At 44.1% G+C, this 23315-nt stretch overlaps 1 protein-coding gene across 4 annotated transcripts in view; it reads right to left on the reverse strand.

Moving 5' to 3' along the window:
• The window catches only part of IL12RB2 (interleukin 12 receptor subunit beta 2), an 88124-nt gene that overhangs the window by 4660 nt on the left and 60149 nt on the right, over nucleotides 1-23315 (reverse strand). For 3 of the 4 annotated variants that reach the window (XM_032155652.2, XM_032155650.2, XM_032155651.2), the window contains exons 11-15: nucleotides 21580-21678; nucleotides 21334-21492; nucleotides 13726-13863; nucleotides 7245-7335; nucleotides 3840-3939 (exon numbers count right to left, since the gene is read on the reverse strand). In XM_032155652.2, coding sequence (XP_032011543.1) covers nucleotides 3840-3939; nucleotides 7245-7335; nucleotides 13726-13863; nucleotides 21334-21492; nucleotides 21580-21678 — 587 coding nt within the window. The remainder of the gene's footprint in view (nucleotides 1-3839; nucleotides 3940-7244; nucleotides 7336-13725; nucleotides 13864-21333; nucleotides 21493-21579; nucleotides 21679-23315) is intronic. The other variant, XM_032155653.2, reaches the window with a different exon arrangement.

The following is a 23315-nucleotide window of genomic DNA, read 5'->3' on the forward strand; positions in this document are numbered from 1 at the left end:
TCACTTTTTTTTACATGTCTGTAAGCCATGTGTGCACAGGGACCAGGTCTCACAGGAGGAGTAGGATGATAAGAAATAGCCATGGGACGAGGCACACCCTGGGGACTAGTCCCAACTCCAACATGGTAGCCTAGGAAAAACCAGTCAACCTCTCTGGGGTCTCAGTTCTCTCATTTGTCCAATGACAAGTTGTGCAAGAGGGGTTTGGTCTGGATCTTCTTCTTACATCCCCTCCCTTGCCTTGGACATGGCAAGTGTCAGGAAAGTGAACAATGGCACCGTCTCAGAACAGATTTCCACAAAGGGCCCCGCCAAGCTAGAGGATGTGTGTGTGTGTGTGTTTCACTTCGGGGAGACTGCTCTTTTCTGATCACTACCCAAACTGGCCCTGGCACGTTGGTCTGGCTCGGAACACAGCTGGCAGCTCTGGGAAGCTGAGCCGCCAAAGTGCTGCTACCACAGATGTGGGAAAGATTACACCCTGTGCGGAAATGGCTTGTCGTTTTCACAAGGTGAGGTGTTTGCTCTGCCATCAGGAGAGCAACGGCAATACTGAGAGGCCGCTTCTCACGGCTTTTACAAAGCGGGCCCTCTGGCTGCCAGGTCCTCGGGGGCAGGCGTCTTAAACCACTATCGGTTCAGGAACCTCATGGACACTATTTTAAGCATTTACAAGCTGGATAACACTCCAGCCATCCCCTTTATGATTTGGCCTTTTCCTTCAGAGCTTTAGGGCACATGGTGGTGTAGCCACATCTTAAGAAACAGTAGGGGAGGGAAGGCCTGAGAGCTCAAAGCACATTTGCTAGGAGGGGAGGACACACTATTTATTGTGTTTCTGTTGTCTGCCTCTGCCTGGCACCTGGAGAGCAGTTTGCTTTCTAAAAAGAGTCCACCTCCTTCAAGGGTCAAGCCACATGGGGTTCTAAGGCCATCTCAAGGCCTTCATCCTAGAGGCCATATTTAAGCTGCTTAATTTTTAAAATTTTCTAATTCATTGGTTATTTTTACAAAAAAATTATATGCACGTAGTTTATATGCACGTAGTTTTCTTAAGATATTCTAGGCCGGGTGTGGTGGCTCACGCCTGTACTCCCAACACTTTGGGAGGCTGAGGCGGGCGGATCACTTGAGGTCAGGAGTTCAAGACCAGCCTGGCCAACATGGTGAAACCCCATCTCTACTAAAAAAATACAAAAAATTAGCCAGGCGCGGTGGCGGGCGCCTGTAGTCCGAGCTACTCAGGAGGCTGAGGCAGGAGAATGGCATGAACCCGGGAGGCGGAGCTTGCAGTGAGCCAAGATAGTGCCACTGCACTGCAGCCTGGGTGACAGAGCGAGACTCCGTACCCCCCCACCAAAAAGGATATCTAAAAGTTCAAAGGGACTATGTAATGAAAATTAAGTGGCCCTCGTACTCTCAACCCTCTCCCTGGAGGCAACCACCATTATCCGTTTCATATGTATCATAGTCGGCTTCCAGAAATATCCTGTGCCCATGCTGCAGATGTTTGAGTGTAAAATCGCCCTCATTTTTATATAAATAAACCCACTTTAGACAATTGTGATAAATATTGCTCTTTTTACTTTTAAGTATCTTGTAGCTCTTTAGGCACATAATAGATCTATCTCATTTTTTTAGTTTTTGCCTAATACCCTATTGTATGATGTACCCAAAATGTTTAATTTGCATCCTGGTGCACCTTTACGTTATGCCCGAGTTTTTGCTTCTGTTGATAATGCTGCAGTGGATACGCTTATGCTACATAACTTTGGGCATATGTATGCCAATTTCCATCACCTTCCTCCTGTCGTACTTTCTCTAATAAGTCTCTTCAGCCCAGAGGTGTAGACTGCTAGAAACTCTCCCGTCACCCCGTGTTTAAAGATCCTTTAAAATGTGTAGTGCAATGATGGGCAGCACATCCTGCTTGGATATGAGTCCAGGATCCACCATTTACTCGCTGACTAACAAACATTGGGCAAGTTACGTAGTCCTCTGTGCCTCAGTTTCCTCATGCGGAAAATGGAGATAATCAATCATACAACCTCATGCCGGGCGCGGTGGCTCACGCCTATAATCCCAGCACTTTGGGAGGCCGAGGCGAGCAGATCACAAGGTCAGGAGATCGAGACCATCCCGGCTAACACGGTGAAACCCCGTCTCTACTAAAAATACAAAAAAAAAAATTAGCCGGGCGTGATGGCAGGTGCCTGTAGTCCCAGCTACTTGGGAGGCTGAGGCAGGAGAATGGCGTGAACCTGGAAGGCAAAGCTTGCAGTGAGCTGAGATTGCACCACTGCACTCCAGCCTGGGCAACAGAGCAAGACTCTGTCTGTCTCAAAAAAAAAAATCATATGACTTCATAAAGATGTTTATGGGTTAAATGTTAACGTATGAAAATGTTTTCAAAAGTGCTTGGTACATAGAAGATAAATATATCATCTAAATTATAATAATGAATGTATAATATTACTATATAATTATATATGACAGAATATATAAAATATATAACCTGTATATTATATATATAAAATAGTGATAACAGCAGTTTGTATATATATATATATAAAACAGCAGTTTGTGTGTGTGTATATATACACACACACACACACTCACTCACTGCTGTTATTATCACTATTTTTGCTGTTGTAACTTAATAGGGATGAAATCTCTCAGAGGAGACTTAAAGTATGGGTCTTCTTGGGAAGAAAGTGAATGATCTTTGTCTTATATGACCCATGTGCTTTACAGGGCATCTTATTTAATCCTCACGGTGGTGAGTAAGAATGATATTGTCAACTCCTGTTTTATTGAGGCTGAAACTTGAGGTCAGATAGTTGGGCAAGTTGCCCAAGAGTCACACACATAGTAAGTGGCAGAGGCAGGGGTGGCCTCCGGGCTTGACTTGAAAGGCACTAAACTGTAGTGACTTAAATGCCTAAAGAAGCTGTGGCTGGGATCCACTCTTTTTTTTTGAGTGGAGGCTGGGACTGTGGAACACTGGCTTCTGGCCTGAGGAAGGGTGTGGATAACAGAACATACTCGGTAGTTGGAGAGAAGCATCTTGAGCGAGAAGTGTTACAAGGTCTTGGAAAGGGAGCCTGGAGCTGTCAAAGCCGCAGGCGATGGGAGGAATATTGGCTTGCTGCTTCTCTCTCCTATTTCTCCCCTTAAATGTAGTCTTCATATTCAGATGCTTTCAACTTCCAGACCCTCCACCAGGGATGGCCCATCTTGCCCACTGTGAGCTTTCTCACCTTTCCTGGGCTGCAGCAGTTCCCTTCACTTCCTTTACTCTCCCCTCTCTCATCTATCTGCCAGCTGATCAACCTCTCCTTTAAAACCTTTTCTTTGCACAGTGGAATGATGTACTGGCTTCTTGCCCAAACCAAAATAGTATGGGTTCTATTTATCTTTTCTATGCTTAGACAGGAAAATCAAAATCTTCAATTCTCTTGAAGTTTGGATGAGTCAATGCTCAGGCTAGTACTCAACAAATGGCAAAAAAAAAAAAGTTTGCTTTCTCCTTTTTAAATAAGTTAGGTGACGAGAACAGGAGAGCAGTTTGGTGAGAAGGGGAATGTGAGGCATACTGAGGCATAAAAAGCTAGGGGGTTTTAGTCTTATGATCATAAACTTCAGAAGATTCCTGTGCATGGTTTCTCTTAAGTTCAGGAAGAAAAATGAGAGTGATGACTCAGTGGTAGCTTAGCATGAATAACTTAAGCTCAACCATAGGGTCTCAGCACCCAGGCTTCCTCCTAACTACAGTGGAAATCTTAGATGTGGTGATCACTAGAACCCCACTGACTGACCACAGAGGAATGATACCTTACCTCCACAATGGGATATTTCTTAGCACAAGTGCTATTTGCTGGATCTGGAATTTCTCTGCTACACCACTGAGGTCTGAGGGCCGCTAGGAGAACAAATACCCTATAGATAAAGAAAACAGTGACATTTGCTTAGGTGTGCCCACAGTGGCATGGAAGCACAGGTTCTCAGTGCAGTAACTTCAGTGTAAAGGCTGCTTTTGTATGCAAATAAAAGATAAACACTGAAAGACAAAGATGATTTATCGTCCAAGGCTAGGGTAGTCTTCTGTGAAATTACAACACAGCCACTTGGGGTTTGCTAAATAAACCATGGAACTTTTGATCAACCTAATATTTAGCAATCTTCTATCACTATCCAGCTATGCATTCATTCAACAAATACTGATTGAACCCCTAATATGTGACCGGCACAATGCTACCTGCCAATTATTGAAGATGACATGTTCCCTACCCTTACTATTTAGCTAATTAGAATATTTACAAAGAGTTTGTAATGACAGGTAAATTATGCGAACAGTTGAAAAAAAGACAGGATTCAAAATGGTATAAACAGCTTGAACACAACCATGTTAAAAATGCCAAGAAAAAACTATTATGGGAAATATCTGAAATATCTATTAACAGTGGTCGTATTTGGCAATAAGAGGAAATATAGGTCTTTTATGATGTAGAAGGAAAAATCCTAAAAACATTTCTTATAAATGCATGTGACTTATTTTTTTTAAAGTTCATGAACAATATGAAACATTTTTAAAGACTTGGCTTTGATAAGCTTTGATTTTTTTTTTTTTTTAAAGTGTGCTTTACAACTTATCTAACCTTTTGAAGTAAGAGATGTGGCCATGTGACTAGGTTTTCTCCAGAGAAATATGAGCAGAAGTGTCTGTGATCTCATAGAGATCATGCAGATGAAGACAATACCTAGGGGATGGTATGCCAAAAAGATGGAAGAAAACTGAGTCCCCAGGTAACTATGGAGCACAGCTGCCCACCAATCTGGATACGTTACCTCAGGGCCGTTATATGGAAAATAAATAAAGTATTACTTAAGCCACTGTACTTTGGGTCCTCTTTTTTTTTTTTTTTTTTAAGGCAGTTTAGCCTGCACTGTAACTGATCTTCACCATTTCCATGAAGAGGATGCATGTGATCCTAGCTGACTCCTTTTGAATTAAACTTTTTCAAAGTCTACCCAAAGACAGCTTCGCTCTGAAGTATCTATCACACATTAGATCTTCAATCAATGTACAGACTGTTAGACAAATTCAATGGCTGGTAGAATGACTTTGAGTTAGTTTTATTTTGACCTCTTCTCTTACTTTACACAGCATTTGAAGAAAACTTTGTACTGAATAACGAACTCATTAAAAATCTTTTCTTTGAAAAATAATACATGTTTACTAAGGAAATTCTAAAAATATAATTAAACGAGAAAAACTAAAATCACCTACAATTATATCCCCAGATATAAATACCATTAATATTGTGGTTTAGGCCGGGCGTGGTGGCTCACGCCTGTAATCCCAGCACTTTGGGAGGCTGAGGCGGGTGGATCATGAGGTCAGGAGTTTGAGACCAGCCTGGCCAACATGGTGAAACCCCGTCTCTACCAAAAATACAAAAAGTAGCCGGGCGTGGTGGCGGGCGCCTGTACTCCCAGCTACTCGGGAGGCTGAGGCAGGAGAATCGCTTGAACCCAGGAAGCAGAGGCTGCAGTGAGCCGAGATCACACCACTGCACTCCAGCCTGGGCGACAGAGTGAGACTGTCTCAAAACAAAACAAAAATACTGTGGTTTATATCCTTGGGGCAGAGAGTAATTGCCACCCAATATTCATTTTCCCTCCTTCTTAGGATGAGGACCCAGATTTATTAGGACGACAATGCACTTGGCTAAAGTACCACAGTTTTGTTTTCTTTTCTTGCAGCTCTACCTCCAAGGAAAGACCAGTGTTTTTTTTTTGTTCTTATTGCTGTTTTAGGCTGGAGTGCAGTGGCGCAATCTCAACTTACTACAACCTCTGCCTCCCAGGTTCAAGTGATTCTCATGCCTCAGCCTCCTGAATACCGGGACTACAGGTGTGCACCACCATGGCTGACTAATTTTTGTATTTTCAGTAGAGGCAGTTTCACCATGCTGTCCAGGCTGGTCTTGAACTCCTGACCTGAGGTGATCTGCCTGCCTCGGCCTCCCAAAGTGCTGAGATTACAGGCATGAGCCACCGTGCCCAGGCTCAGTCACATTATTTTGGCTTTTATATTATATATAACCAAATTTAATGCGAACTGATATATCTTACATTTGCATCTGTGTGTATGCACTGTTTTTAAGAAATGAAAGTACATATTGTTTGGTAGGCTGCTGTTTAAATGGAACATGGTAAATGTTGTTCATACCATTTGATTTCTTTTTTTTTTTTTTTTTGAGACAGTCTTGCTCTGTTGCCAGGGTGGAGTGCAGTGGTGCGATCTCGGCTCACTGCAATCTCCGCCTCCCAGGTTCAAGCAATTCTCCTGCCTCAGCCTCCTGAGTCTCAGCTGGGACTACAGGCTTGGGCCACCACACCCAGCTACTTTTTGTATTTTTAGTAGAGACGGGGTTTCAACATGTTGATCAGGATGGTCTCCATCTCCTGACCTCGTGATCCACCCACCTCAGCCTCCCAAAGTGCTGGGATTACAGGTGTGAGCCACTGTGCCCGGCCTGCCATACTATTTAATTTCGACATCATCTTTCATGGACACATAATATGTTATAGTACAAGATATATCAGGATTTAGTTAACCAATCGCTTATCATTGGGCATTTAGGTTGTCTCAAATATTTTTCTTTTCTGAAAATTATTTCAGTGAACATATTTTCCACTAAATATCTGCAGACATCTATAATAGAATAGGCTGGGCGCAGGGGCTCATGCCTGTAATCCCAGCACTTTGGGAGGCTGAGGCAGGTGATCACGTGAGGTCAGCAGTTTGGGACCAGCCTGGCCAACATCATGAAACCCCGTCTCTAATAAAAAAATTAGCTGGGCGTGGTGGTGGGCACCTGTAATCCCAGCTACTTGGGAGGCTGAGGCAGGACAATCGCTTGAACCCAGGAGGTAGAGGTTGCAGTGAGCTGAAATCACACCATTGCACTTCAGCCTGGGTGACAAGAGCGAAACTCTGTTTCAAAAAAAAAATTTTTGAAAAAAAAATATATATAATACATTTCTAGTTAGAGATTATTAGATCAAAAGATATATTTTTAAGGATTTGACACATACTGTCACCCAAAGTGGTTAAATAAGTTTAGTCTCTCACCGGGAATGTGTGAGAGTGTCCATTTCCCTAACCCATGGCAGCAGCAGCTATTACCATTTTTTAAAAGCCTCATTTACCCACTTGGTAGGTGTAACCAACTCACTTTTGCTGGAAGTAATGCGTTGAGAAAACGCCCACCACGACGATAGCAATGCAAATGCTTGGTGCCACAAACGCCATCCAGTTGGCTTTACCTGAAAAGTTAGGGAGTCCTGTGACTGAGTGAGTTGTCATCAATGAACATTTCAAAACCCTAATTGGTGTATGGGCCCTCTGGGCCTTACCCACAGCTCATGGGCAGCTGTGCTCAAGAACAAGGTAAATTCACTTTTGTCTATGCAGTGCGGGAAATGGGGCCCTAAGGGGACCAATTCTATGGTTCTAAGAGGAGCTCTGGCCCTACAGGGCTCCTCCCACTCACAGGGTCAGAAAGAAAGGAGGTACGGAATGCAAAGTACAGTTGTGAATTGGGAGCCTTGACTTAGTCCTGGCTGTGCCGCTTGCAGACGTGTAATCTGTGGACTTCAGTTTCTTTCTTTTTGAGATGGAGTGTCACTGTGACTCCCAGGCTGGAGTGCAATGGGGCAATCTCGGCTCACTGCAATCTCCGCCTCCCAGGTTCAAGCGATTCTCCTGCCTCAGCCTCCTGAGTAGCTGGGACTACAGGCACGTGCCACCATGCCTGGCTAATTTTTGTATTTTTAGTAGAGATGGGGTTTCACCATATTGGCCAGGCTGGTCTTGAACTCCTGACCTCATGATCTGCCTGCCTCAGCCTCCCAAAGTGCTGGGATTACAGGCGCGAGCCACCATGCCCGGCCTGGACTTCAGTTTCTTGATCTATAAAATGTGAATGGTGACATATACCTTGCTGGTTGTTATGAAGATCAGAGACGGTATATCTAAAGCACATGGCAGCATGTCTGAATATAGGAGGTCCTCAAGAAATAGTAGCTATTAATTTTAGCAAAGTATGGCATAAGCCTTTAGCTAGGGTGATTGTGAAATTTTTGAAATACTTGAAATTGTACCTGTTCTTTCCTATGAAAAGAACTATAGCATTTTACTACTTATTGGAATTGTCCATTAATTCATCCAGCACTTGCTGAGTAGTAACCATGTAACAGTCTCTGTTAGGTGCTGGGATACAAACATAAATAGGACATGGCTCTGCTGTCTAACGAAGTCATGAATATAGTATAGGATACAGATGTGTGAACATGTAAACAATAAGCCATGATGCCATGGTGATATCGTTTGGCTGTGTGCCCACCCAAATCTCATCTCGAATTGTAATTCCCATAATCCCCACATGTGGTGGGAGGGACCCACTGGGAGGTAATTGAATCATGGGGGCAGTTACCCCATGCTACTCTTCTCTTGCTATGAGGGAGTTCTCACAAGAATCTGATGGTTTCCTAAGGGGCTTTACCCCTGCTTTGCTCTCATTCTTCTCTCTCCTGCTGCCTTTTGAAGAAGGATGTGTTTGCTTTCCCTTCAGCCATGATTGTAAGTTTCCTGAGGCCTCCCTAGCCATGCTGAATTATGAGTCAATTAAACCTCTTTACTTTATAAATTACCCAGTCTCAGGTATGTCCTTATAGCAGCATGAGAACAGACTAATATAGTAAGTAAATTGGTACCATAGAGAGTGGGGTGCTGCTGTAAAGATACCTGAGAATGTGGAAGCAACTTTGGAAACGGATGAAGGCAGAGGTTGGAACAGTTTGGAGGGCTCAGAAGAAGACAGGAAAATGTGGGAAAGTATGGAATTTCCTAGCAACTTGGAGGGCTCGGGAGACAGGAAGATGTGGGAAAGTTAGGAACTTCCTAGAGACTTGTTGAATGGCTTTGACCAAAATGCTGGTAGTGATGTGGACAATGAAGTTGAGAATGAAGTGGTCTCAGATGGAGACGAGGAACTTGTTGGGAACTGGAGTAAAGGTTACTCTTGCTATGCAAACAGACTGGTGGCATTTTGTACCTGCCCCAGAGATCTTTGGAACTTTGAACTTGAGAGAGATGATTTAGGATATCTGGCAGAAGAAATTTCTAAGCAGCAAAACATTCAAGAGGAAGCAGAACATAAAAGTTTGGAAAATTTGCAGCCTGATGATGCAATAGAAAAGAAAACCCTATTTTCTGAGGAGAAAGTCAAGCTGGCTGCAGAAATTTGCATAGGTAATGAGGAGCCAAATGTTAATTACCAAGACAATGGGAAAAATATCTCCTAAGCATGTTAGGAACCTTCATGACAGCCCCTCCCATCACAGGCCTGGAGGCCTAGGAGGGAAAAATGGTTTTCAGGGCTGGGTCCAGGGCCCCCATTTCTATGTGCAGCCTTGGGACTTGGTGTTCTGCATCCCAGCCACTCCAGCTTGGCTAAAAGGGACCAACATACAGCTCAGGCCATTGCTTCATAGGGTGCAAGCCCCAGGCCTTGGCAGCTTCCATGTGGTGTTGGGCCTGTGGGTGTGCAGAGGTCAACAGTTCAGGTTTGGAGAACTTTGCCTAGATTTCACAGGATGTATGGAAGTGCCTGGATGCCCAGGCAGAAGTTTGCTGCAGGGGCAGAGCCCTCATGGAGAACCTCTGCTAGGGCAGTGTGGAAGAGAAATGTGGGGTGCAAGCCCGTACACAGGGTCCCCACTGGGCACTGCCTTGTGGAGCTGTGAAAAGAGGGCCACTGTCCTCCAGACCCTAGAATGGTAGATCCACTGACAGCTTGCACCATGCACCTGGAAAAGCTGCAGACACTCAATGCCAGCTATGAAGGCAGTTGGGAGGGGGCTGTACCCTGCAAAGCCACAGGGGTGGAGCTGCCCAAGGCTGTGGGAGCCCACCTCTTGCATCAGCATGACCTAATGTGAGACATGGAGTTAACCTATTTATGCTTGAGGTTGAAATTTTTTGAATTTTTGTCTGAGTGAAAAATCTGACCTTGGCAATGACCTTGAACAGTAGGATATAAACAACTCCCACATGCTTAGCGTTCCAATAATGGAACACTAGGCATAAGTGGGTCTAGGCAGGAGATCATTTTGGAGCTTTAAGATTTAATGATTGCCCTGTTGGATTTTGGACTTGCATGGGGCCTATAGCCCCTTTGTTTTGGCCAATTTCTCCCATTTGGAAGGGGTGTATTTTCCCAATGCCTGTACCCCCTTCATATCTAGGAAGTAACTAGCTTGCTTTTGATTTTATAGGCTCACAGGTGGAAGAGACTTGCTTTGTCTCGGATGAGACTTTGGACTTGGACTTTTGGGCTATTACTGGAATGACCTAAGACTTCAGGGGACTGTTCAAAATGCGTGATTGTGTTTTGAAATGTGAGGACATGAGGTTTGGGAGGGGTCAGGGTGGGATGATATGGTTTGGCTGTGTCCCCACCCAAATCTTATTCTTGAATTATAGTTCCCATGATCCCCACATGTGGTGGGAGGGACTTGCTGGGAGGTAATTCAGTCATGGGGGCAGTTATCTCCATGCTGTTCTTGTGATAGTGAGTGAGTTCTCACAATAATCTGATGGTTTTCTAAGGGGTCTTTCCCCCACTTGGCTCTCATTCTTCTCTCTCCTGGCACCTTGTGAAGGACGTGTTTGCTTTCCCTTCTGCCATGATTATAAGTTTCCTTAGGCTTCCCCAGCCCTGTGGAACTGTGAATCAATTAAACCTCTTTCCTCTATAAATTATCCAGTCTCGGGTATGTCCTTATAGCAGCGTGAGAATGGACTAATTCACATGGGATACGTATGAAAACGGGTGTATGCAATGTCCACAGCAGTGTAGCAGAGAACAGCACGGAAAACTGGCTCACAAGTAGGAGAGGAAGGTTTTGCAAAAGGCACAATGTCAAAAGTTTAGAGTTGATTAGCTGGGCATGGTGGCAGGAGCCTATAGTCTTAACTACTTGTGAGGCTGAGGCATGAGAATCACTTGGGCCCAGGATTTCGAGGCTGCAGTGAGCTATGATCATGCCACTATACTCCAGCCTGGACAATAGAGTGAGACCCTGTCTCAAAAAAAAAAAAAAATGTAGAGTTGGAGGATGAATAGGAGCCAGCTAAATGGATAAGCTAACAAAGGAAGACCAGACCAGAAAAAAAAAAAAACAACTATGCAAAGGCATGGAAGGAGGGAACAGCCAGTACTTTCAGGCAACTGCAGAAAGTCTGGTCTTGCTCCATAATGAATGCTGAAGTGTGTGGCAAAGGATCAAACTAGATGGGTAAACAGGACCATGTGGACCTGGCATTTCCAGCTTGAAGGCCCTTGGGGAACCACTGATGAGTTACAACAAGAGAAGTAATGCCAGCATCTGGAGTCTTGCAGAAAGACTCCTCTTCTGATTGAATGAAAAACAGGCTGGGTGGGGGAGTGAGCAGGAGGAGCTAGAGGCCAGAGACCTGTTAGGGTTCATGAGAAGTGTCAACAGGGCTGAACAGGGAAGTTAATGGAGGTAACCTTTTTTCTACCCCATACAATCAGGAGGATCTGGCCTTCCTTTGTTTTTAAATTGAGATGGGGTCTTGCTATGTTGCCCAGGCTGGTGTGGAACTCCTGTGTTGAATCAATCCTCCCACCTTGGCCTCCCAAAGTGCTAAGATTATAGGTGGGAGCCACGGCACTTGGCCAAATCTCACGTTTCTTCAGCATCTGCTTTCCTTTCTGGGCAGATGGAACAAGTTTGGAGTAAAACCAGCAGCAAGATGCTGAGTCCTTTTTTGTTTTTATTTTTTTTATTTTTGAGACAGAGTCTCGCTCTGTCACCCAGGCTGGAGTGCAGTGGTGCAATCTCAGCTGTCTGCAACCTCTGCCTCCTGGGTTCAAGCGATTCTCTTGCCTTAGCCTCCTGAGTAGCTGGGATTACAGGTATGGGCCACTGCCCCTGGCTAATTTTTGTCTGAATCCTTAATCCACATTAATCGAGCAAGTTAACTTTCTTTTCTTTTTTTGAAACATAGTCTCACTCTGTCGCCCAGGCTGGAGTGCAGTGGCGCGATCTTGGCTCACTGCAAGCTCCACCTCCCGGGTTCACGCCATTCTGCCTCAGCCTCCCGAGTAGCCGGGACTACAGGCACCCCCCACCATGCCCGGCTAATTTTTTTGTATTTTTTTAGTACAGACGGGGTTTCACCGTGTTAGCCAGGATGGTCTCAATCTCCTGACCTCGAGATCCGCCCGCCTCGGCCTCCCAAAGTGCTGGGATTACAGAGAGGAGCTACCGTGCCCGGCCGCAAGTTAACTTTCATGGGAGTGCTGGGGAGATGAGAAGAAGTCTTGTCAATTTCCCAGTGGAGAGTTTCCTGGCATAGAACAACAAAGTCTCTTGAATGATCAACTTGATGCTTCATGTCACAAAGCAAGAACAGCTTGTTTTATGCTTAGAGCAGATGCAAATGAGCATTGCTAGAGAGAACAACGTAACTTAGCTGGCGGAGGGAAGCCCATGCTAGCTGGGTCACTTATTCATCAGACTCAAATTTAACTTGCAACTCAAATCTGAGTTTGATTTGTAGTTCTACCACTTACCACTTCCATGACCTTGGGTAATCTTTCTGTACCTCAGTCCCCTCACTTTAAAAAGGCATGATAATCCTTCATTTTTAAATTCATTTCATATTGAGTGTCTGGTAGGATGGGGTAGGTATAACCATGTAATTTTGTTAAGGAAATATTAGCAAAAGTATGTGTTATAGGTTGAACTGGGTGATCCTCAAATTTGTATGTTGAAGTCCTAAACCCCCAGCCTCAGAATGTGACCTCATTTGAAATTAGGATCATTGCATATATAATTAAGATGAAGTCATACTGGAGTAGAATGGGCCCCTAATCCAATATGACTGGTGTCCTTATAAGAAGGAGACACATGGAGAATGCCAGATGAAAGCAGAGACCTACAAGCCAAGTAATATCAATGACTGCCTGCAAATTACTGGAAAAGAGGAGAGAGGTCTGGAATAGATTCTCTCTCATAGCCCTCCGAAAGAACCAACCCTGCTGACACCTTGATCTTGGACTTCTAGCCTCTAGAACTGTGAGACAATAGATTTCTCTTGATTAGGCCACTCAGTTTGTGGTGCTTCGTTACAGCGGCCCCAGCAAATTAATGTAGTACACAAAGCGCATAACAGAATGACTGTTGCATATGCAATAGCTGCTACTGTTATTGTTGATGTGATTCTCACCATTTGTGGAACAGATACTTAGTAAGCAAGTACTGTGTGCTGGCCACCATGCTAGTCCTCGAAGACAGAGGTAAACAGGTATCAGTCCTTGCCTACAGGATTCAGAGTTTTGAGTAGGAGTTAAATGTAAGTGCATTATGTAAGGAGCATTTGGGAAGGCTTCCTGAAGGAGGAAGGATTTCTGATGAATTTTGAAACATGAGTAGACACTGTCTCCAAGAAGATAGTAGAGTGGTAAAGCATTCTATTTAGGAGAAACAGCAAGTGTAAAGTGACAGCAAGAAAGTTATTAGTGAATTAAAGAAAATCTGATTATCTCTATACCAAATGTAATAGGAGTGCATGCCTGTGCAAGAATCCAGGGTAGGCTCATCATCCTTAACATTGCCTCTTACCTTGCAGACAAAATTCCCTCTCATTTCCATGGGAACTTTCGCCAGCAGCTGTCAGAGCTGTCATCCACAGGACATATGTCACTCGGGGCTGCAGGCCGTTTATTGGATGTGAATTTTGGGAGACTCTATAGGGAATTTCTGAAAGGAAGATAAAGGAAGAAAGGCACGTATTTAAAGGATATGGCTTTTAATGTAGGCTTCTACTCATTTTTACTCTTTAATGCTTCGTTTAATTTGGAAGGAAAAAGCATTTTGCTATTTTAAAATAGTCCAAATTCCTCAGTACTTAATACCTGAATAGGCCCTAGACATTGTCATTTATGGACATCTCACTCCACAGCATATCAAACAAATTTTTTTTTGTAGTAAAATCTTTTATTTTTACTTTATTTTCTAATTTTCTTTTCTCTTTTTTTGTGTTTTGTGGTAAAATCTTTTGAATAAATTTTTGTTATTTTGCTTTTGAAAATATTTAGCTATAGTTAACTCCCTTTATTTCCAATGATGATAATATTTCTAGTATTTATCAGGCTTATTTGGGAGTTCTGGAGGAGAAATGTTAAATTTACAAATTGTTTTCAAGGCTATGAAACTTTTTTTTTTTTTGAGACAGGGTCTTCGTCGGTCGCCCAGGCTGGAGAGCAGTGATGTGATCCCGGCTCACTGCAACCTCCGCCTCCTGGGTTCAAGCAATTCTCCTGCCTCAGCTTCCCAAGTAGCTGGGACTACAGTTATGTGCCACCATGCCCAGCTAATTTTTGTATTTTTATCAGTGATGGGGTTTCACCATGTTGGCCAGGCTGGTCTTGAACTCCTGGCCTCAAGTAATCTGCCTGCCTCAGCCTCCCAAAATGCTGGATTACAAGTGTGAGTCACTGCGTCCGGCCAGTTATGAAATTTTGTATTTTGTATTTTTTTTTTTGAGATGGAGTCTTGCTCTGTAGCCCAGGCTAGAGTGCAGTGGCACGATCTTGGCTCACTGTAACCTCTGCCTCCTAGGTTCAAGCAATTCTTCTGCCTCAGCCTCCCAAGTAGCTGGGACTACAGGTGTGTGCCACCACGCCTGGCTAATTTTGTATTTTTAGTAGAGATAGGGTTTCACCATGTTGGCCAGGCTGATCTTGAAATCCTGGCCTCAAGTGATCTGCCCACCTCAGCCTCCCAAAGTGCTGGGATTATAGGCGTGAGCCCCCACACCCAGCCTATGTAAGTTTAACAATTAATGAAACAGACATTAACTTTTTTTTTTTTTTTTTTGACACAGAGTCTTGCTCACACCCAGGCTGGAGTGCAGTGATACGATCTTGGCTCACTGCAACCTCTGCCTCCCGAGTTCAAGCAATTCTTCAGCCTCAGCCTCCTGAGTAACTGGGATTATAGGCACGCGCCACCATACTCGGCTAAGTTTTGTATTTTTAGTAGAGATGGGGTTTCACCATGTTGGTCAGGCTGGTCTCGAACTCCTGACCTCGTGATCTGCCCGCCTTGGCCTCCCAAAGTGCTGGAATTACAGGCATGAGCCACAGCACCTGGCCTCACTTAACATTTTTAAACTTTGATTTTGCACTTTTTCATTTGTAGGTTCTAGGCCCTGAGCTTAATGAGGATCTTCAGTCTGACATAAAATCATTAAAAACTAGAGCACCGATACCCAGATTTATTTGGCAGCTGTAAACTTAGATTACCAGTTCCTTATGTTCTCAACACCCCTGCAGTTTTCTCTGTAGGGAAGATTTTGTGTTTCGAGTAATACACTGATGCTGTTTTTTTAATCTAAGAAACATGAGTGTAGGTAGCCTGTAATGAATAGACAATCTCCAGTGGCCTGTTGGGTTTGGATTTTGGAATGACCTTTCAAAAGCTGGGGAGGATGGCAGAGTCAAGGCCAGCACTCTAGCAGAAGTAGCCTGTGTCAACTAAAAACAAAATAGACAAATTTCAATAGGGTTTTTTTTTTTTTTTTTTTTTTAAGATGGAGTCTCGCTCTGTCACCCAGGCTAGAGTGCAATGGCACAATCTCGGCTCACTGCAACCTGAGTTCAAGCAATTCTCCTGCCGTGGCCTCCCGAGTAGTTGGGATTACAGGCATCTGCCATCATGCCTGGTTGATTTTTGTATTTTTGTAGAGATGGGGAGTTTCACCACGTTGGTCAGGCTGGTCTTGAACTCCCGACCTCAGGTGATCCGCCTGCCTCAGCCTCCCAAAGTGCTGGGACTACAGGCATGAGCCACCACACCCCACCGAGTTTCAGTTGGTTTTGAGGTTCATTTTGCCAACTTTGAGGTTGAGGTTGAAAAAGAAACACAAATTACAATAGGATCTGTGACCTATGCTGAGGACCTCAATATTTAAAAAGGAAAGAGAGGGGAAACTGGGACGGAAAAAAATGGGTGGGGGGTGGGGAAGATAGGCAGTGAGGCAAAGTGGTCTTGTGAGCCTTTGATTAGCACTCAGTGAATCCACATTTTACATGTGAAAGGAGGGGTAAAGGGTCAATTATGCATTTTTTTCTGGAACTCAGTAAATCTATATTTGACATAAAGCAAGCATGTGAAGTTACAGCTATCTGTTTGGTAACAAAAGAAAGGCAGTTTTTGCATGACTCAGCTCCCAAGCTTATCTTTTCTTCTGGCATAGTGAGTTTGGGGTCTTGAGATTTTATTTTCCTTTCACACCTGCTAGCTCATTGAGATGACTTCATCTGTGCTGGTGATCACAGGGAAAACTAGAACTCAGCATCATATATTCAGCATATACTGGCTCACAAACTCCAGGGCAAGTCAGAGATGTCTTGCATGCTGAATTTATTTCAACAGTCAAATATGAGTGCCTACACTGGACAAGGCACTGACAATACAAAAGCATAGAATCTGCCTCAAAGAGTCCACTATCTAATGGGGAAAAGAGACCCCTTCCATTATCCCATCCCTGCTTACTATGGGTAATCAGCAAGATGAAGTCCTATAATATTACCTCTACTCCACCCAAAGGGGTTGAGGCCCATGCAGATAATTTATTCACCATGAATATCACAGAATTTCTATATTTTACATCCTGTTGAGAAAAGTCCTTGTGGAAAATTCTCAAGTCTACTCTAGCCTGGTGAAATTGCTTGCATAGACTTAAGCTATATGATTGAGCTTAAAAAGCCCTTTCTCTATTCCTAACGCAGGGGATTAAAAAATTAATTTTAGAGAGACCTTCTGTTCCTCCTGCTGCAGCAAAACATCAGCAAGCGTCAGGGAATCAACTGTCCAACTGTGTGAGGGCATCCTTAACTCTGGGAGTGAAATGAGATATTGGAACAGAAGGGAAGGGATTTGTATGGGTTGCTGGGCCAATAAAGTTTATCCACACACACACACACACACACACACACACACACATGCACACGCACATATATTAGAAGAACAAAAATAGAAGCTCTATGGGAAGAGGCAGTGAGGAAGATGATGGTGTCAGCAGTTTGGTTGGCAAAATAGGCTGAGTTGTGTAATAGGAGAAAGAAGTCAAGAAGTCAAGCAGGAAATACCAGTCCTGCTCCCTCTGGGCTGTGATCTCTGGCGGAGATAAAAGAGGCCATTCAATCCTTGGCAGTCTGAAAACTTACACTCAGGGTAGTTCAATGATAAAGGCACCAGTGTAGGGAGATGTGATTGATAGTTGCCAGTTGTTGGAAAGGCTGTAGATAGGAAGGTCAAGTGGTGCTAGACAAAACAGCTGCACTGCTATTGGAAACAAGTTTTTAACGATCTACACTGGATTTAACAGAGGGTAGAGTGGTATTCAGCTGTTCATTTTTATGAAGCACCTACCATGTGTCTGCCTGTATTCCAGGTATGAGGAGACGATGGTGAGCAAATGCCATGGCTTCTTCCCTTAAGATGCTAGAGACTGTTGGCAAAGACTACTAGGTAGTAGCACAGTATAATGTGTTCTCCAGTAGAAAAATGTGCTGGCTGGCCAGGCGCGGTGGCTCACGCCTGTAATCCCAGCACTTTGGGAGGCCGAGGTGGGCGGATCACGAGGTCAGGAGATCGAGACCATCCTGGCTAACACACTGAAACCCCGTCTCTACTAAAAATACAAAAAATTAGCCAGGCGTGGTGGCGGCGCCTGTAATCCCAGCTACTCAGGAGGCTGAGGCAGGAGAATGGCGTGAACCCGGGAGGCAGAGCTTGCAGTGAGCCGAGATCGCACCACTGCACTCCAGCCTGGGCGACAGAGTGAGACTCTGTCTCAAAAAAAAAAAAAAAAGAGAGAAAAATGTGCTGGCCATGGCTCTACTGGTGCACATGGCAATATGGACAAGCTTCCAGAGGAGTGGCTGTGCACAGAACCACCCATATAACTCACTACAGTCCAGACACCTGGGTTCCTCCCTGGCTCTACACCTTTACCTCCTCTGCCAAGGCAGGTCCTTCATTGTTTGCCCTTACCGTGTTCCACACGTGCCCTTAACACTGCTGCCTGGTCAATGGTGCTGAAACACCAGTAAGATGGGGCCATCAAAGCAGAACACCTTCCTGCTTTGCCTTTCTCCCTCCTCCTCAACCTACCACCTCCTACCACTCTCTAGAAAGTGCCCTTGTGAATTCACCAATGATTTCTGGTTGCCAAATGCAATAAGTAGTTGTCAGTCCTTGATTATGACAGTTACATCCCTTTTGTGTACTTCTCCTTTTTATTTTTTACTCTTTGAGACAGAGTCCATCTCTGTCGCCCAGGCTGGAGTGCAGTGGTGCGATTTCAGCTTACTGCAACCTCTGCCTCTTGGGCTCAGTGATCCTCACACCTCAGCCTCCCGAGTAGCTGGGACTGCAGGCGCACACCACCATGCCTGGCTAATTTTTTGTAATTTTGGTAGAGACAGGCTTTCACCATGTTGCCCAGGCTGGTCTTGACCTATTGGGCTGAAACGATCTGCCCACCTCGGCCTCCCAAAGTGCTGTGATTACAGGCATGAGCCACCATGCCCAGCCTCTTTTTGTGTACTTTTCTATCTCCCTCATAGACTGTGAGCTTGTCGAAGATAGGGAATAGGTTTTTGTTTTGTTTTTTTGAGACAGAGTCTCGCTCTGTTACCTAGGCTGGAGTGCAATGGCACGATCTTGGCTCACTGCAACCTCCGTCTCCTGGGTTCAAGTGATTCTCTTGCCTCAACCTCCCGAGTAGCTGGGATTACATGCACCCGCCACAACGCCCAGCTAATTTTTGTATTTTTAGTAGAGACGGGGTTTCACCATGTTGGTCAGGCTGGTCTCAAACTCCTGACCTCGTGATCCGCCTGCCTCGGCCTCCCAAAGTGCTGGGATTACAGGCATGAGCCACCGTGCCCGGCAGGGAATAGGGATACTTACTGAATTAAATGGAAATTTAACCTAAACTAGTATAAAATAGGACTGTGAATCTGCACTCTCCCTCCCCTTTTAGCTTATTTTTAAATACCCTTATGCAGGCTTTAGGGTCATCAGATGTGTGACAAAATAAGGAAGGCATTTTCTTCAACATCCACAAGAGCAGCTTTAAGAATCAACAGACTCAAGAGACTTTGACTATTAAAGTAGATGGCTTACTGCTAAAAAAAAAAAAAAAAAAAAAAAAAAAAAAGAGGCTGGGCTGGGTGGCTCATGCCTGGAATCTCAGCACTGTGGGGGGCCAAGGCAGACGGATCACCTGAGGTTAGGTGTTCAAGACCAGCCTGGCCAACATGGTGAAACCCCTCCTCTACTAACAATACAAAAATCAGCAGGAGGGCATGGTGGCACATGTCTGTAATCCCAGCTACTCGGGAGGCTGAGGCAGGAGAATCACTTGAACCCGGGAGGTAGAGGTTGCAGTGAGCTGAGATCGTGCCATTGCACTCCAGCCTAGGCAACAGAGCAAGGCTCCGTATTAAAAAAAAAAAAAAAAAAAAAGAATCAACAAACAGACCATGTGGTTGCAAACAGGTATCTCAATTTAAACTCTGCCAAAATGAAAGTTATTTGGGGGGCAAATTTCACATGAGGAATTCCAGATGGCTTAAGAAGAGATCAATTGATTCCCTACCTCTTGGGGTGCATTTCAGAACTGACTTACTCTGGGACAAGTCCAGGGGGAAGCAGTTCTGATCAGTGATATGTTCTGTTTATCAATGGTGGATTTGTTCAACAAATGACCGTAAGCCCTTATGATGCCATACTACAGAGATGATAAAAAAAGAATGACATAAGTTCACATGGATGGATGTAGAAAAGTCTCTAGCATGTATTATTGAGAGGTAAAAGCAAGGTGTAGATCAGAATATTGAAAAAGATCTCAACTTTATTCTTGTATATGCATCAATTGTTTTTTTCTGGAAGAATACACAAGGGACTGTTAACAGCCTAAGTGTGAAGGGAAGACGAATTTTCTTTTTATATCTTTCTGAACTATTTTTATGTTTTAGTATTATTTATATAATAAAAATTAACCAGCTTTTAAAGTCACACTGCGGACCTCTTAAAGTCAAGAGAGAAGACAAACTCCTAAAGCTTCCCAGGTGAAAATCACCCCTGCAGGCAGCTCTCTGGCAGCTGCATCTTAGGGTGGCTTTGTTGCATTGTTCTTGGACCTACTAACTCTCATAAAGAAATACAAATGTTCCTTCTTTATGACAAATGTTCCTGAAAGCTAGCTGCTTACAAAATAAAGAGAAGGTCGAGTCAAGAAAAACAAAAACTCTGAATAAATCAAAGATTGGAACATCAAGTGTGGCAAGTGACTTGGAGCTGTACATGAATGAGTGATCCATGACATCATTTGAGACAACACTCTAGCTAGAGTTTAATTGCTTTAGTTTTATACTTATAGAATAATTTTGGGCCATAAAGGGTTACTTAAACTGTATCATATTTTATCCATTTTAAGAAGAAAATAATATGCCATAATAGTAATTGCAAATGTGGGGATTTAAAAGTTCTCCAGATGCATTTCTTGTGAACCTCAAGGCCTATACGGGATTGGCCGGGCGCTATGGCCCACGCCTGTAATCCCAGCAGTTTGGGAGGCCGAGGTAGGCAAATCACCTGAGCCCAGGAGTTGGAGACCAGCCTGGACAACACAGGGAGACTCTGTCTTTACAAAAAAATTAAAAAATTAGCTGGACATGGTGGCATGCACCTGTAGTTCCCACTACTTGGGAGGCTGAGGCAGGAGGATTGCTTGAGCCCAGGGAGATCAAGGCTGCAGTGATCTGTGATTGCACCACTGCACTCAGCCTGGGCAACAGAGTGAGGCACTGTCTCAAAAAAAACAAAGAAGTCTATACAGTATTGAAGTGACTTGTTTGTTGAAATGCTGTCTCTCCATATGAGTAAGCACCTTAAAAACTAGTCCATTTACTTCATTTCTGTATCCTTAGCAATTTGCTTGGCACATAACACATATTCAGTAACTTCCTGTTTGTGTGTTTAGATGTCTTTTCTAATTCTTCATTCAGTTAACTTTACAGGTATTTATGGAGTACTTGCTATATGCCAGGCATTGCGCTAGCACACGTGTGTAGATGTGCACGCACACTCCCTTTGTTTTCCTGACATCCAAACAGGAAGGCCCCACTCACTGCATTTGGTTTTCACACATACCACAGAGCTGAGGCTGGGAGTTGGAGTCCCGTTCCTTCCAGTATATCCTGTAATGGAGGAGGCAGCCCATTTGCTCCTGGACTGGAATGCTGTTCCAAGAAATTAAAATGCTCCCCTTTTCCTCTGTGATGGCATTAATGTGGGGGCCACTCAGTGGTGCTGTAAAGTAGGGCACAGGAGGCTTCTGTCACCCTCCAGATCCAAATCATTAAGCTAAAGCAAAATTTGTACGGTCCCAAGACTCACCTTTGTGCTTAGAGTTACCCAGGATGGAGCTGCATCCTCCTTGATTCCCTGAGAGTGCATACACACGGATTTCATAACAGACGTAGGATTTTATGTTCTCTGCAAGAAAAAGGGAATTCCCATAACAGCCGTGCCATTACTGTGAGTCACTAAAGGAGCCATTTTATTATCTAATACAAATGCTTTCAAGGTGTCTCTTGCCTTGTCCTGGTTTAAAGATGGTTCAGGCACAGTCTGGACTGATGACCTGTGTTACAAATTCTCAGCATCTGATTTGCCATGACGTTGGCTTCTGGAAGTTACTGCTCCCAACTCCAAAGGATGAGATCAACCAACCCACCAACCTGAGTTTCTTTCCATAAACAAACAGGATCACCGTGATTAAGAAAGAGACAAAAGCTATTTGAGTTCCAACACGGATTTAAATAAAACACACACACACACACACACACACACACACACACAACATGCACCCAGACTGCTTTTGAAACAACAAAACAACTTGCCTTCAAGAAAAAAAAACCTATGGCGTGAACCCGGGAGGCGGAGCTTGCAGTGAGCCAAGATTGTGCCACTGCACTCCAGCCTGGGTGACAGAGCAAGACTCCATCTCAAAAAAAAAAACTGATTTCTACAAATAAAGCATTTGCTGTTTACAGGAAAGTGAGGCTGGAATTTTGCAGGCATAGAACCTGAATGGCTTTTAGAATTCCGCGATGCTTATCAAGATCTGACAGGGCAGATGACACACTCAGGCATAACTAACCACACGCTCTGGGTGCAATCCGACCCCTTGTTATCCCATCTCCTCTCCCTGTATGTTCCAGTTAGATTTCCGTTGCTTCCCAGCCTGGAAGATTTAAAAGGTACTTGGGAATGTTAATGCTCCTTCCTGGCTTTTAAAGCGCCACACTTTCAATTTCCTGTCAGTCACGAAGCTTATTGGCAAGTCTTTCTTCCCCACCAAAATTCCTTATTTCCATGAATCTCAGATTTCTACTACTTGTGAATAAAAGGCCCCTTTCATAGATACCTCTGCTGAAATACTTTTACATTTCAAATGAACATTTAAAGGAAAAAGAGATAAGTCCTACTAGGTAACTATAGTATCAGGGAGTCAAAGTAAGAACCCTATCCAGTATTGATTAATGCCCTGCCGATAGGTAGCCAGGGTCCCCTACGCTGACAGTTGATTAGGGTTTAACTTTTTTTTTTTCAGGAAGAATAATTTTATATCATGGAACAATTTATTAAATTATGTGTGTTTTATATGAAAATCCATTGCCCATTAAATATTCCAGCAAATAGCACATAAAACTCAGTTGTGCAACCAGTGCTGTCAGAAGAGACCATGACAAGATCAAAACACATGCCATGGGTAAATTCCAATTTGAGTTCATGAACCAAGTGAAGTGGAGAAAAGGACACAGTCAGCTTAGTATGGTAATCCAAAGATTCCTCATGGGTGGTATTGACACCAAGAAGCCCAAAGGGCAACATGGAATATGAAATCCTATTTAATGTAGGAGGGGCCAGTGAGTAGCTTTCAGCCCCCAGTGCCTGGCTGTTCTGCCCCTAGTCGTGAAAGGGGCCAACCAACCACTGCCTTATGGAGGCATGGGAGTTCCACATGAGCTCCCTAGGCAGACGGTTCCGTTGTATTTTGCCACTCAAAATGTGAGCTCAGGGCAGAGGCCTTGGGAACTGCTGCATTAGAAGCGGTGGTTTATTTTTGT

Source organism: Hylobates moloch, unplaced genomic scaffold, assembly GCF_009828535.3.
Source record: "Hylobates moloch isolate HMO894 unplaced genomic scaffold, HMol_V3 SCAFFOLD_5, whole genome shotgun sequence".
Taxonomy (NCBI): Eukaryota; Metazoa; Chordata; class Mammalia; order Primates; family Hylobatidae; genus Hylobates; species Hylobates moloch.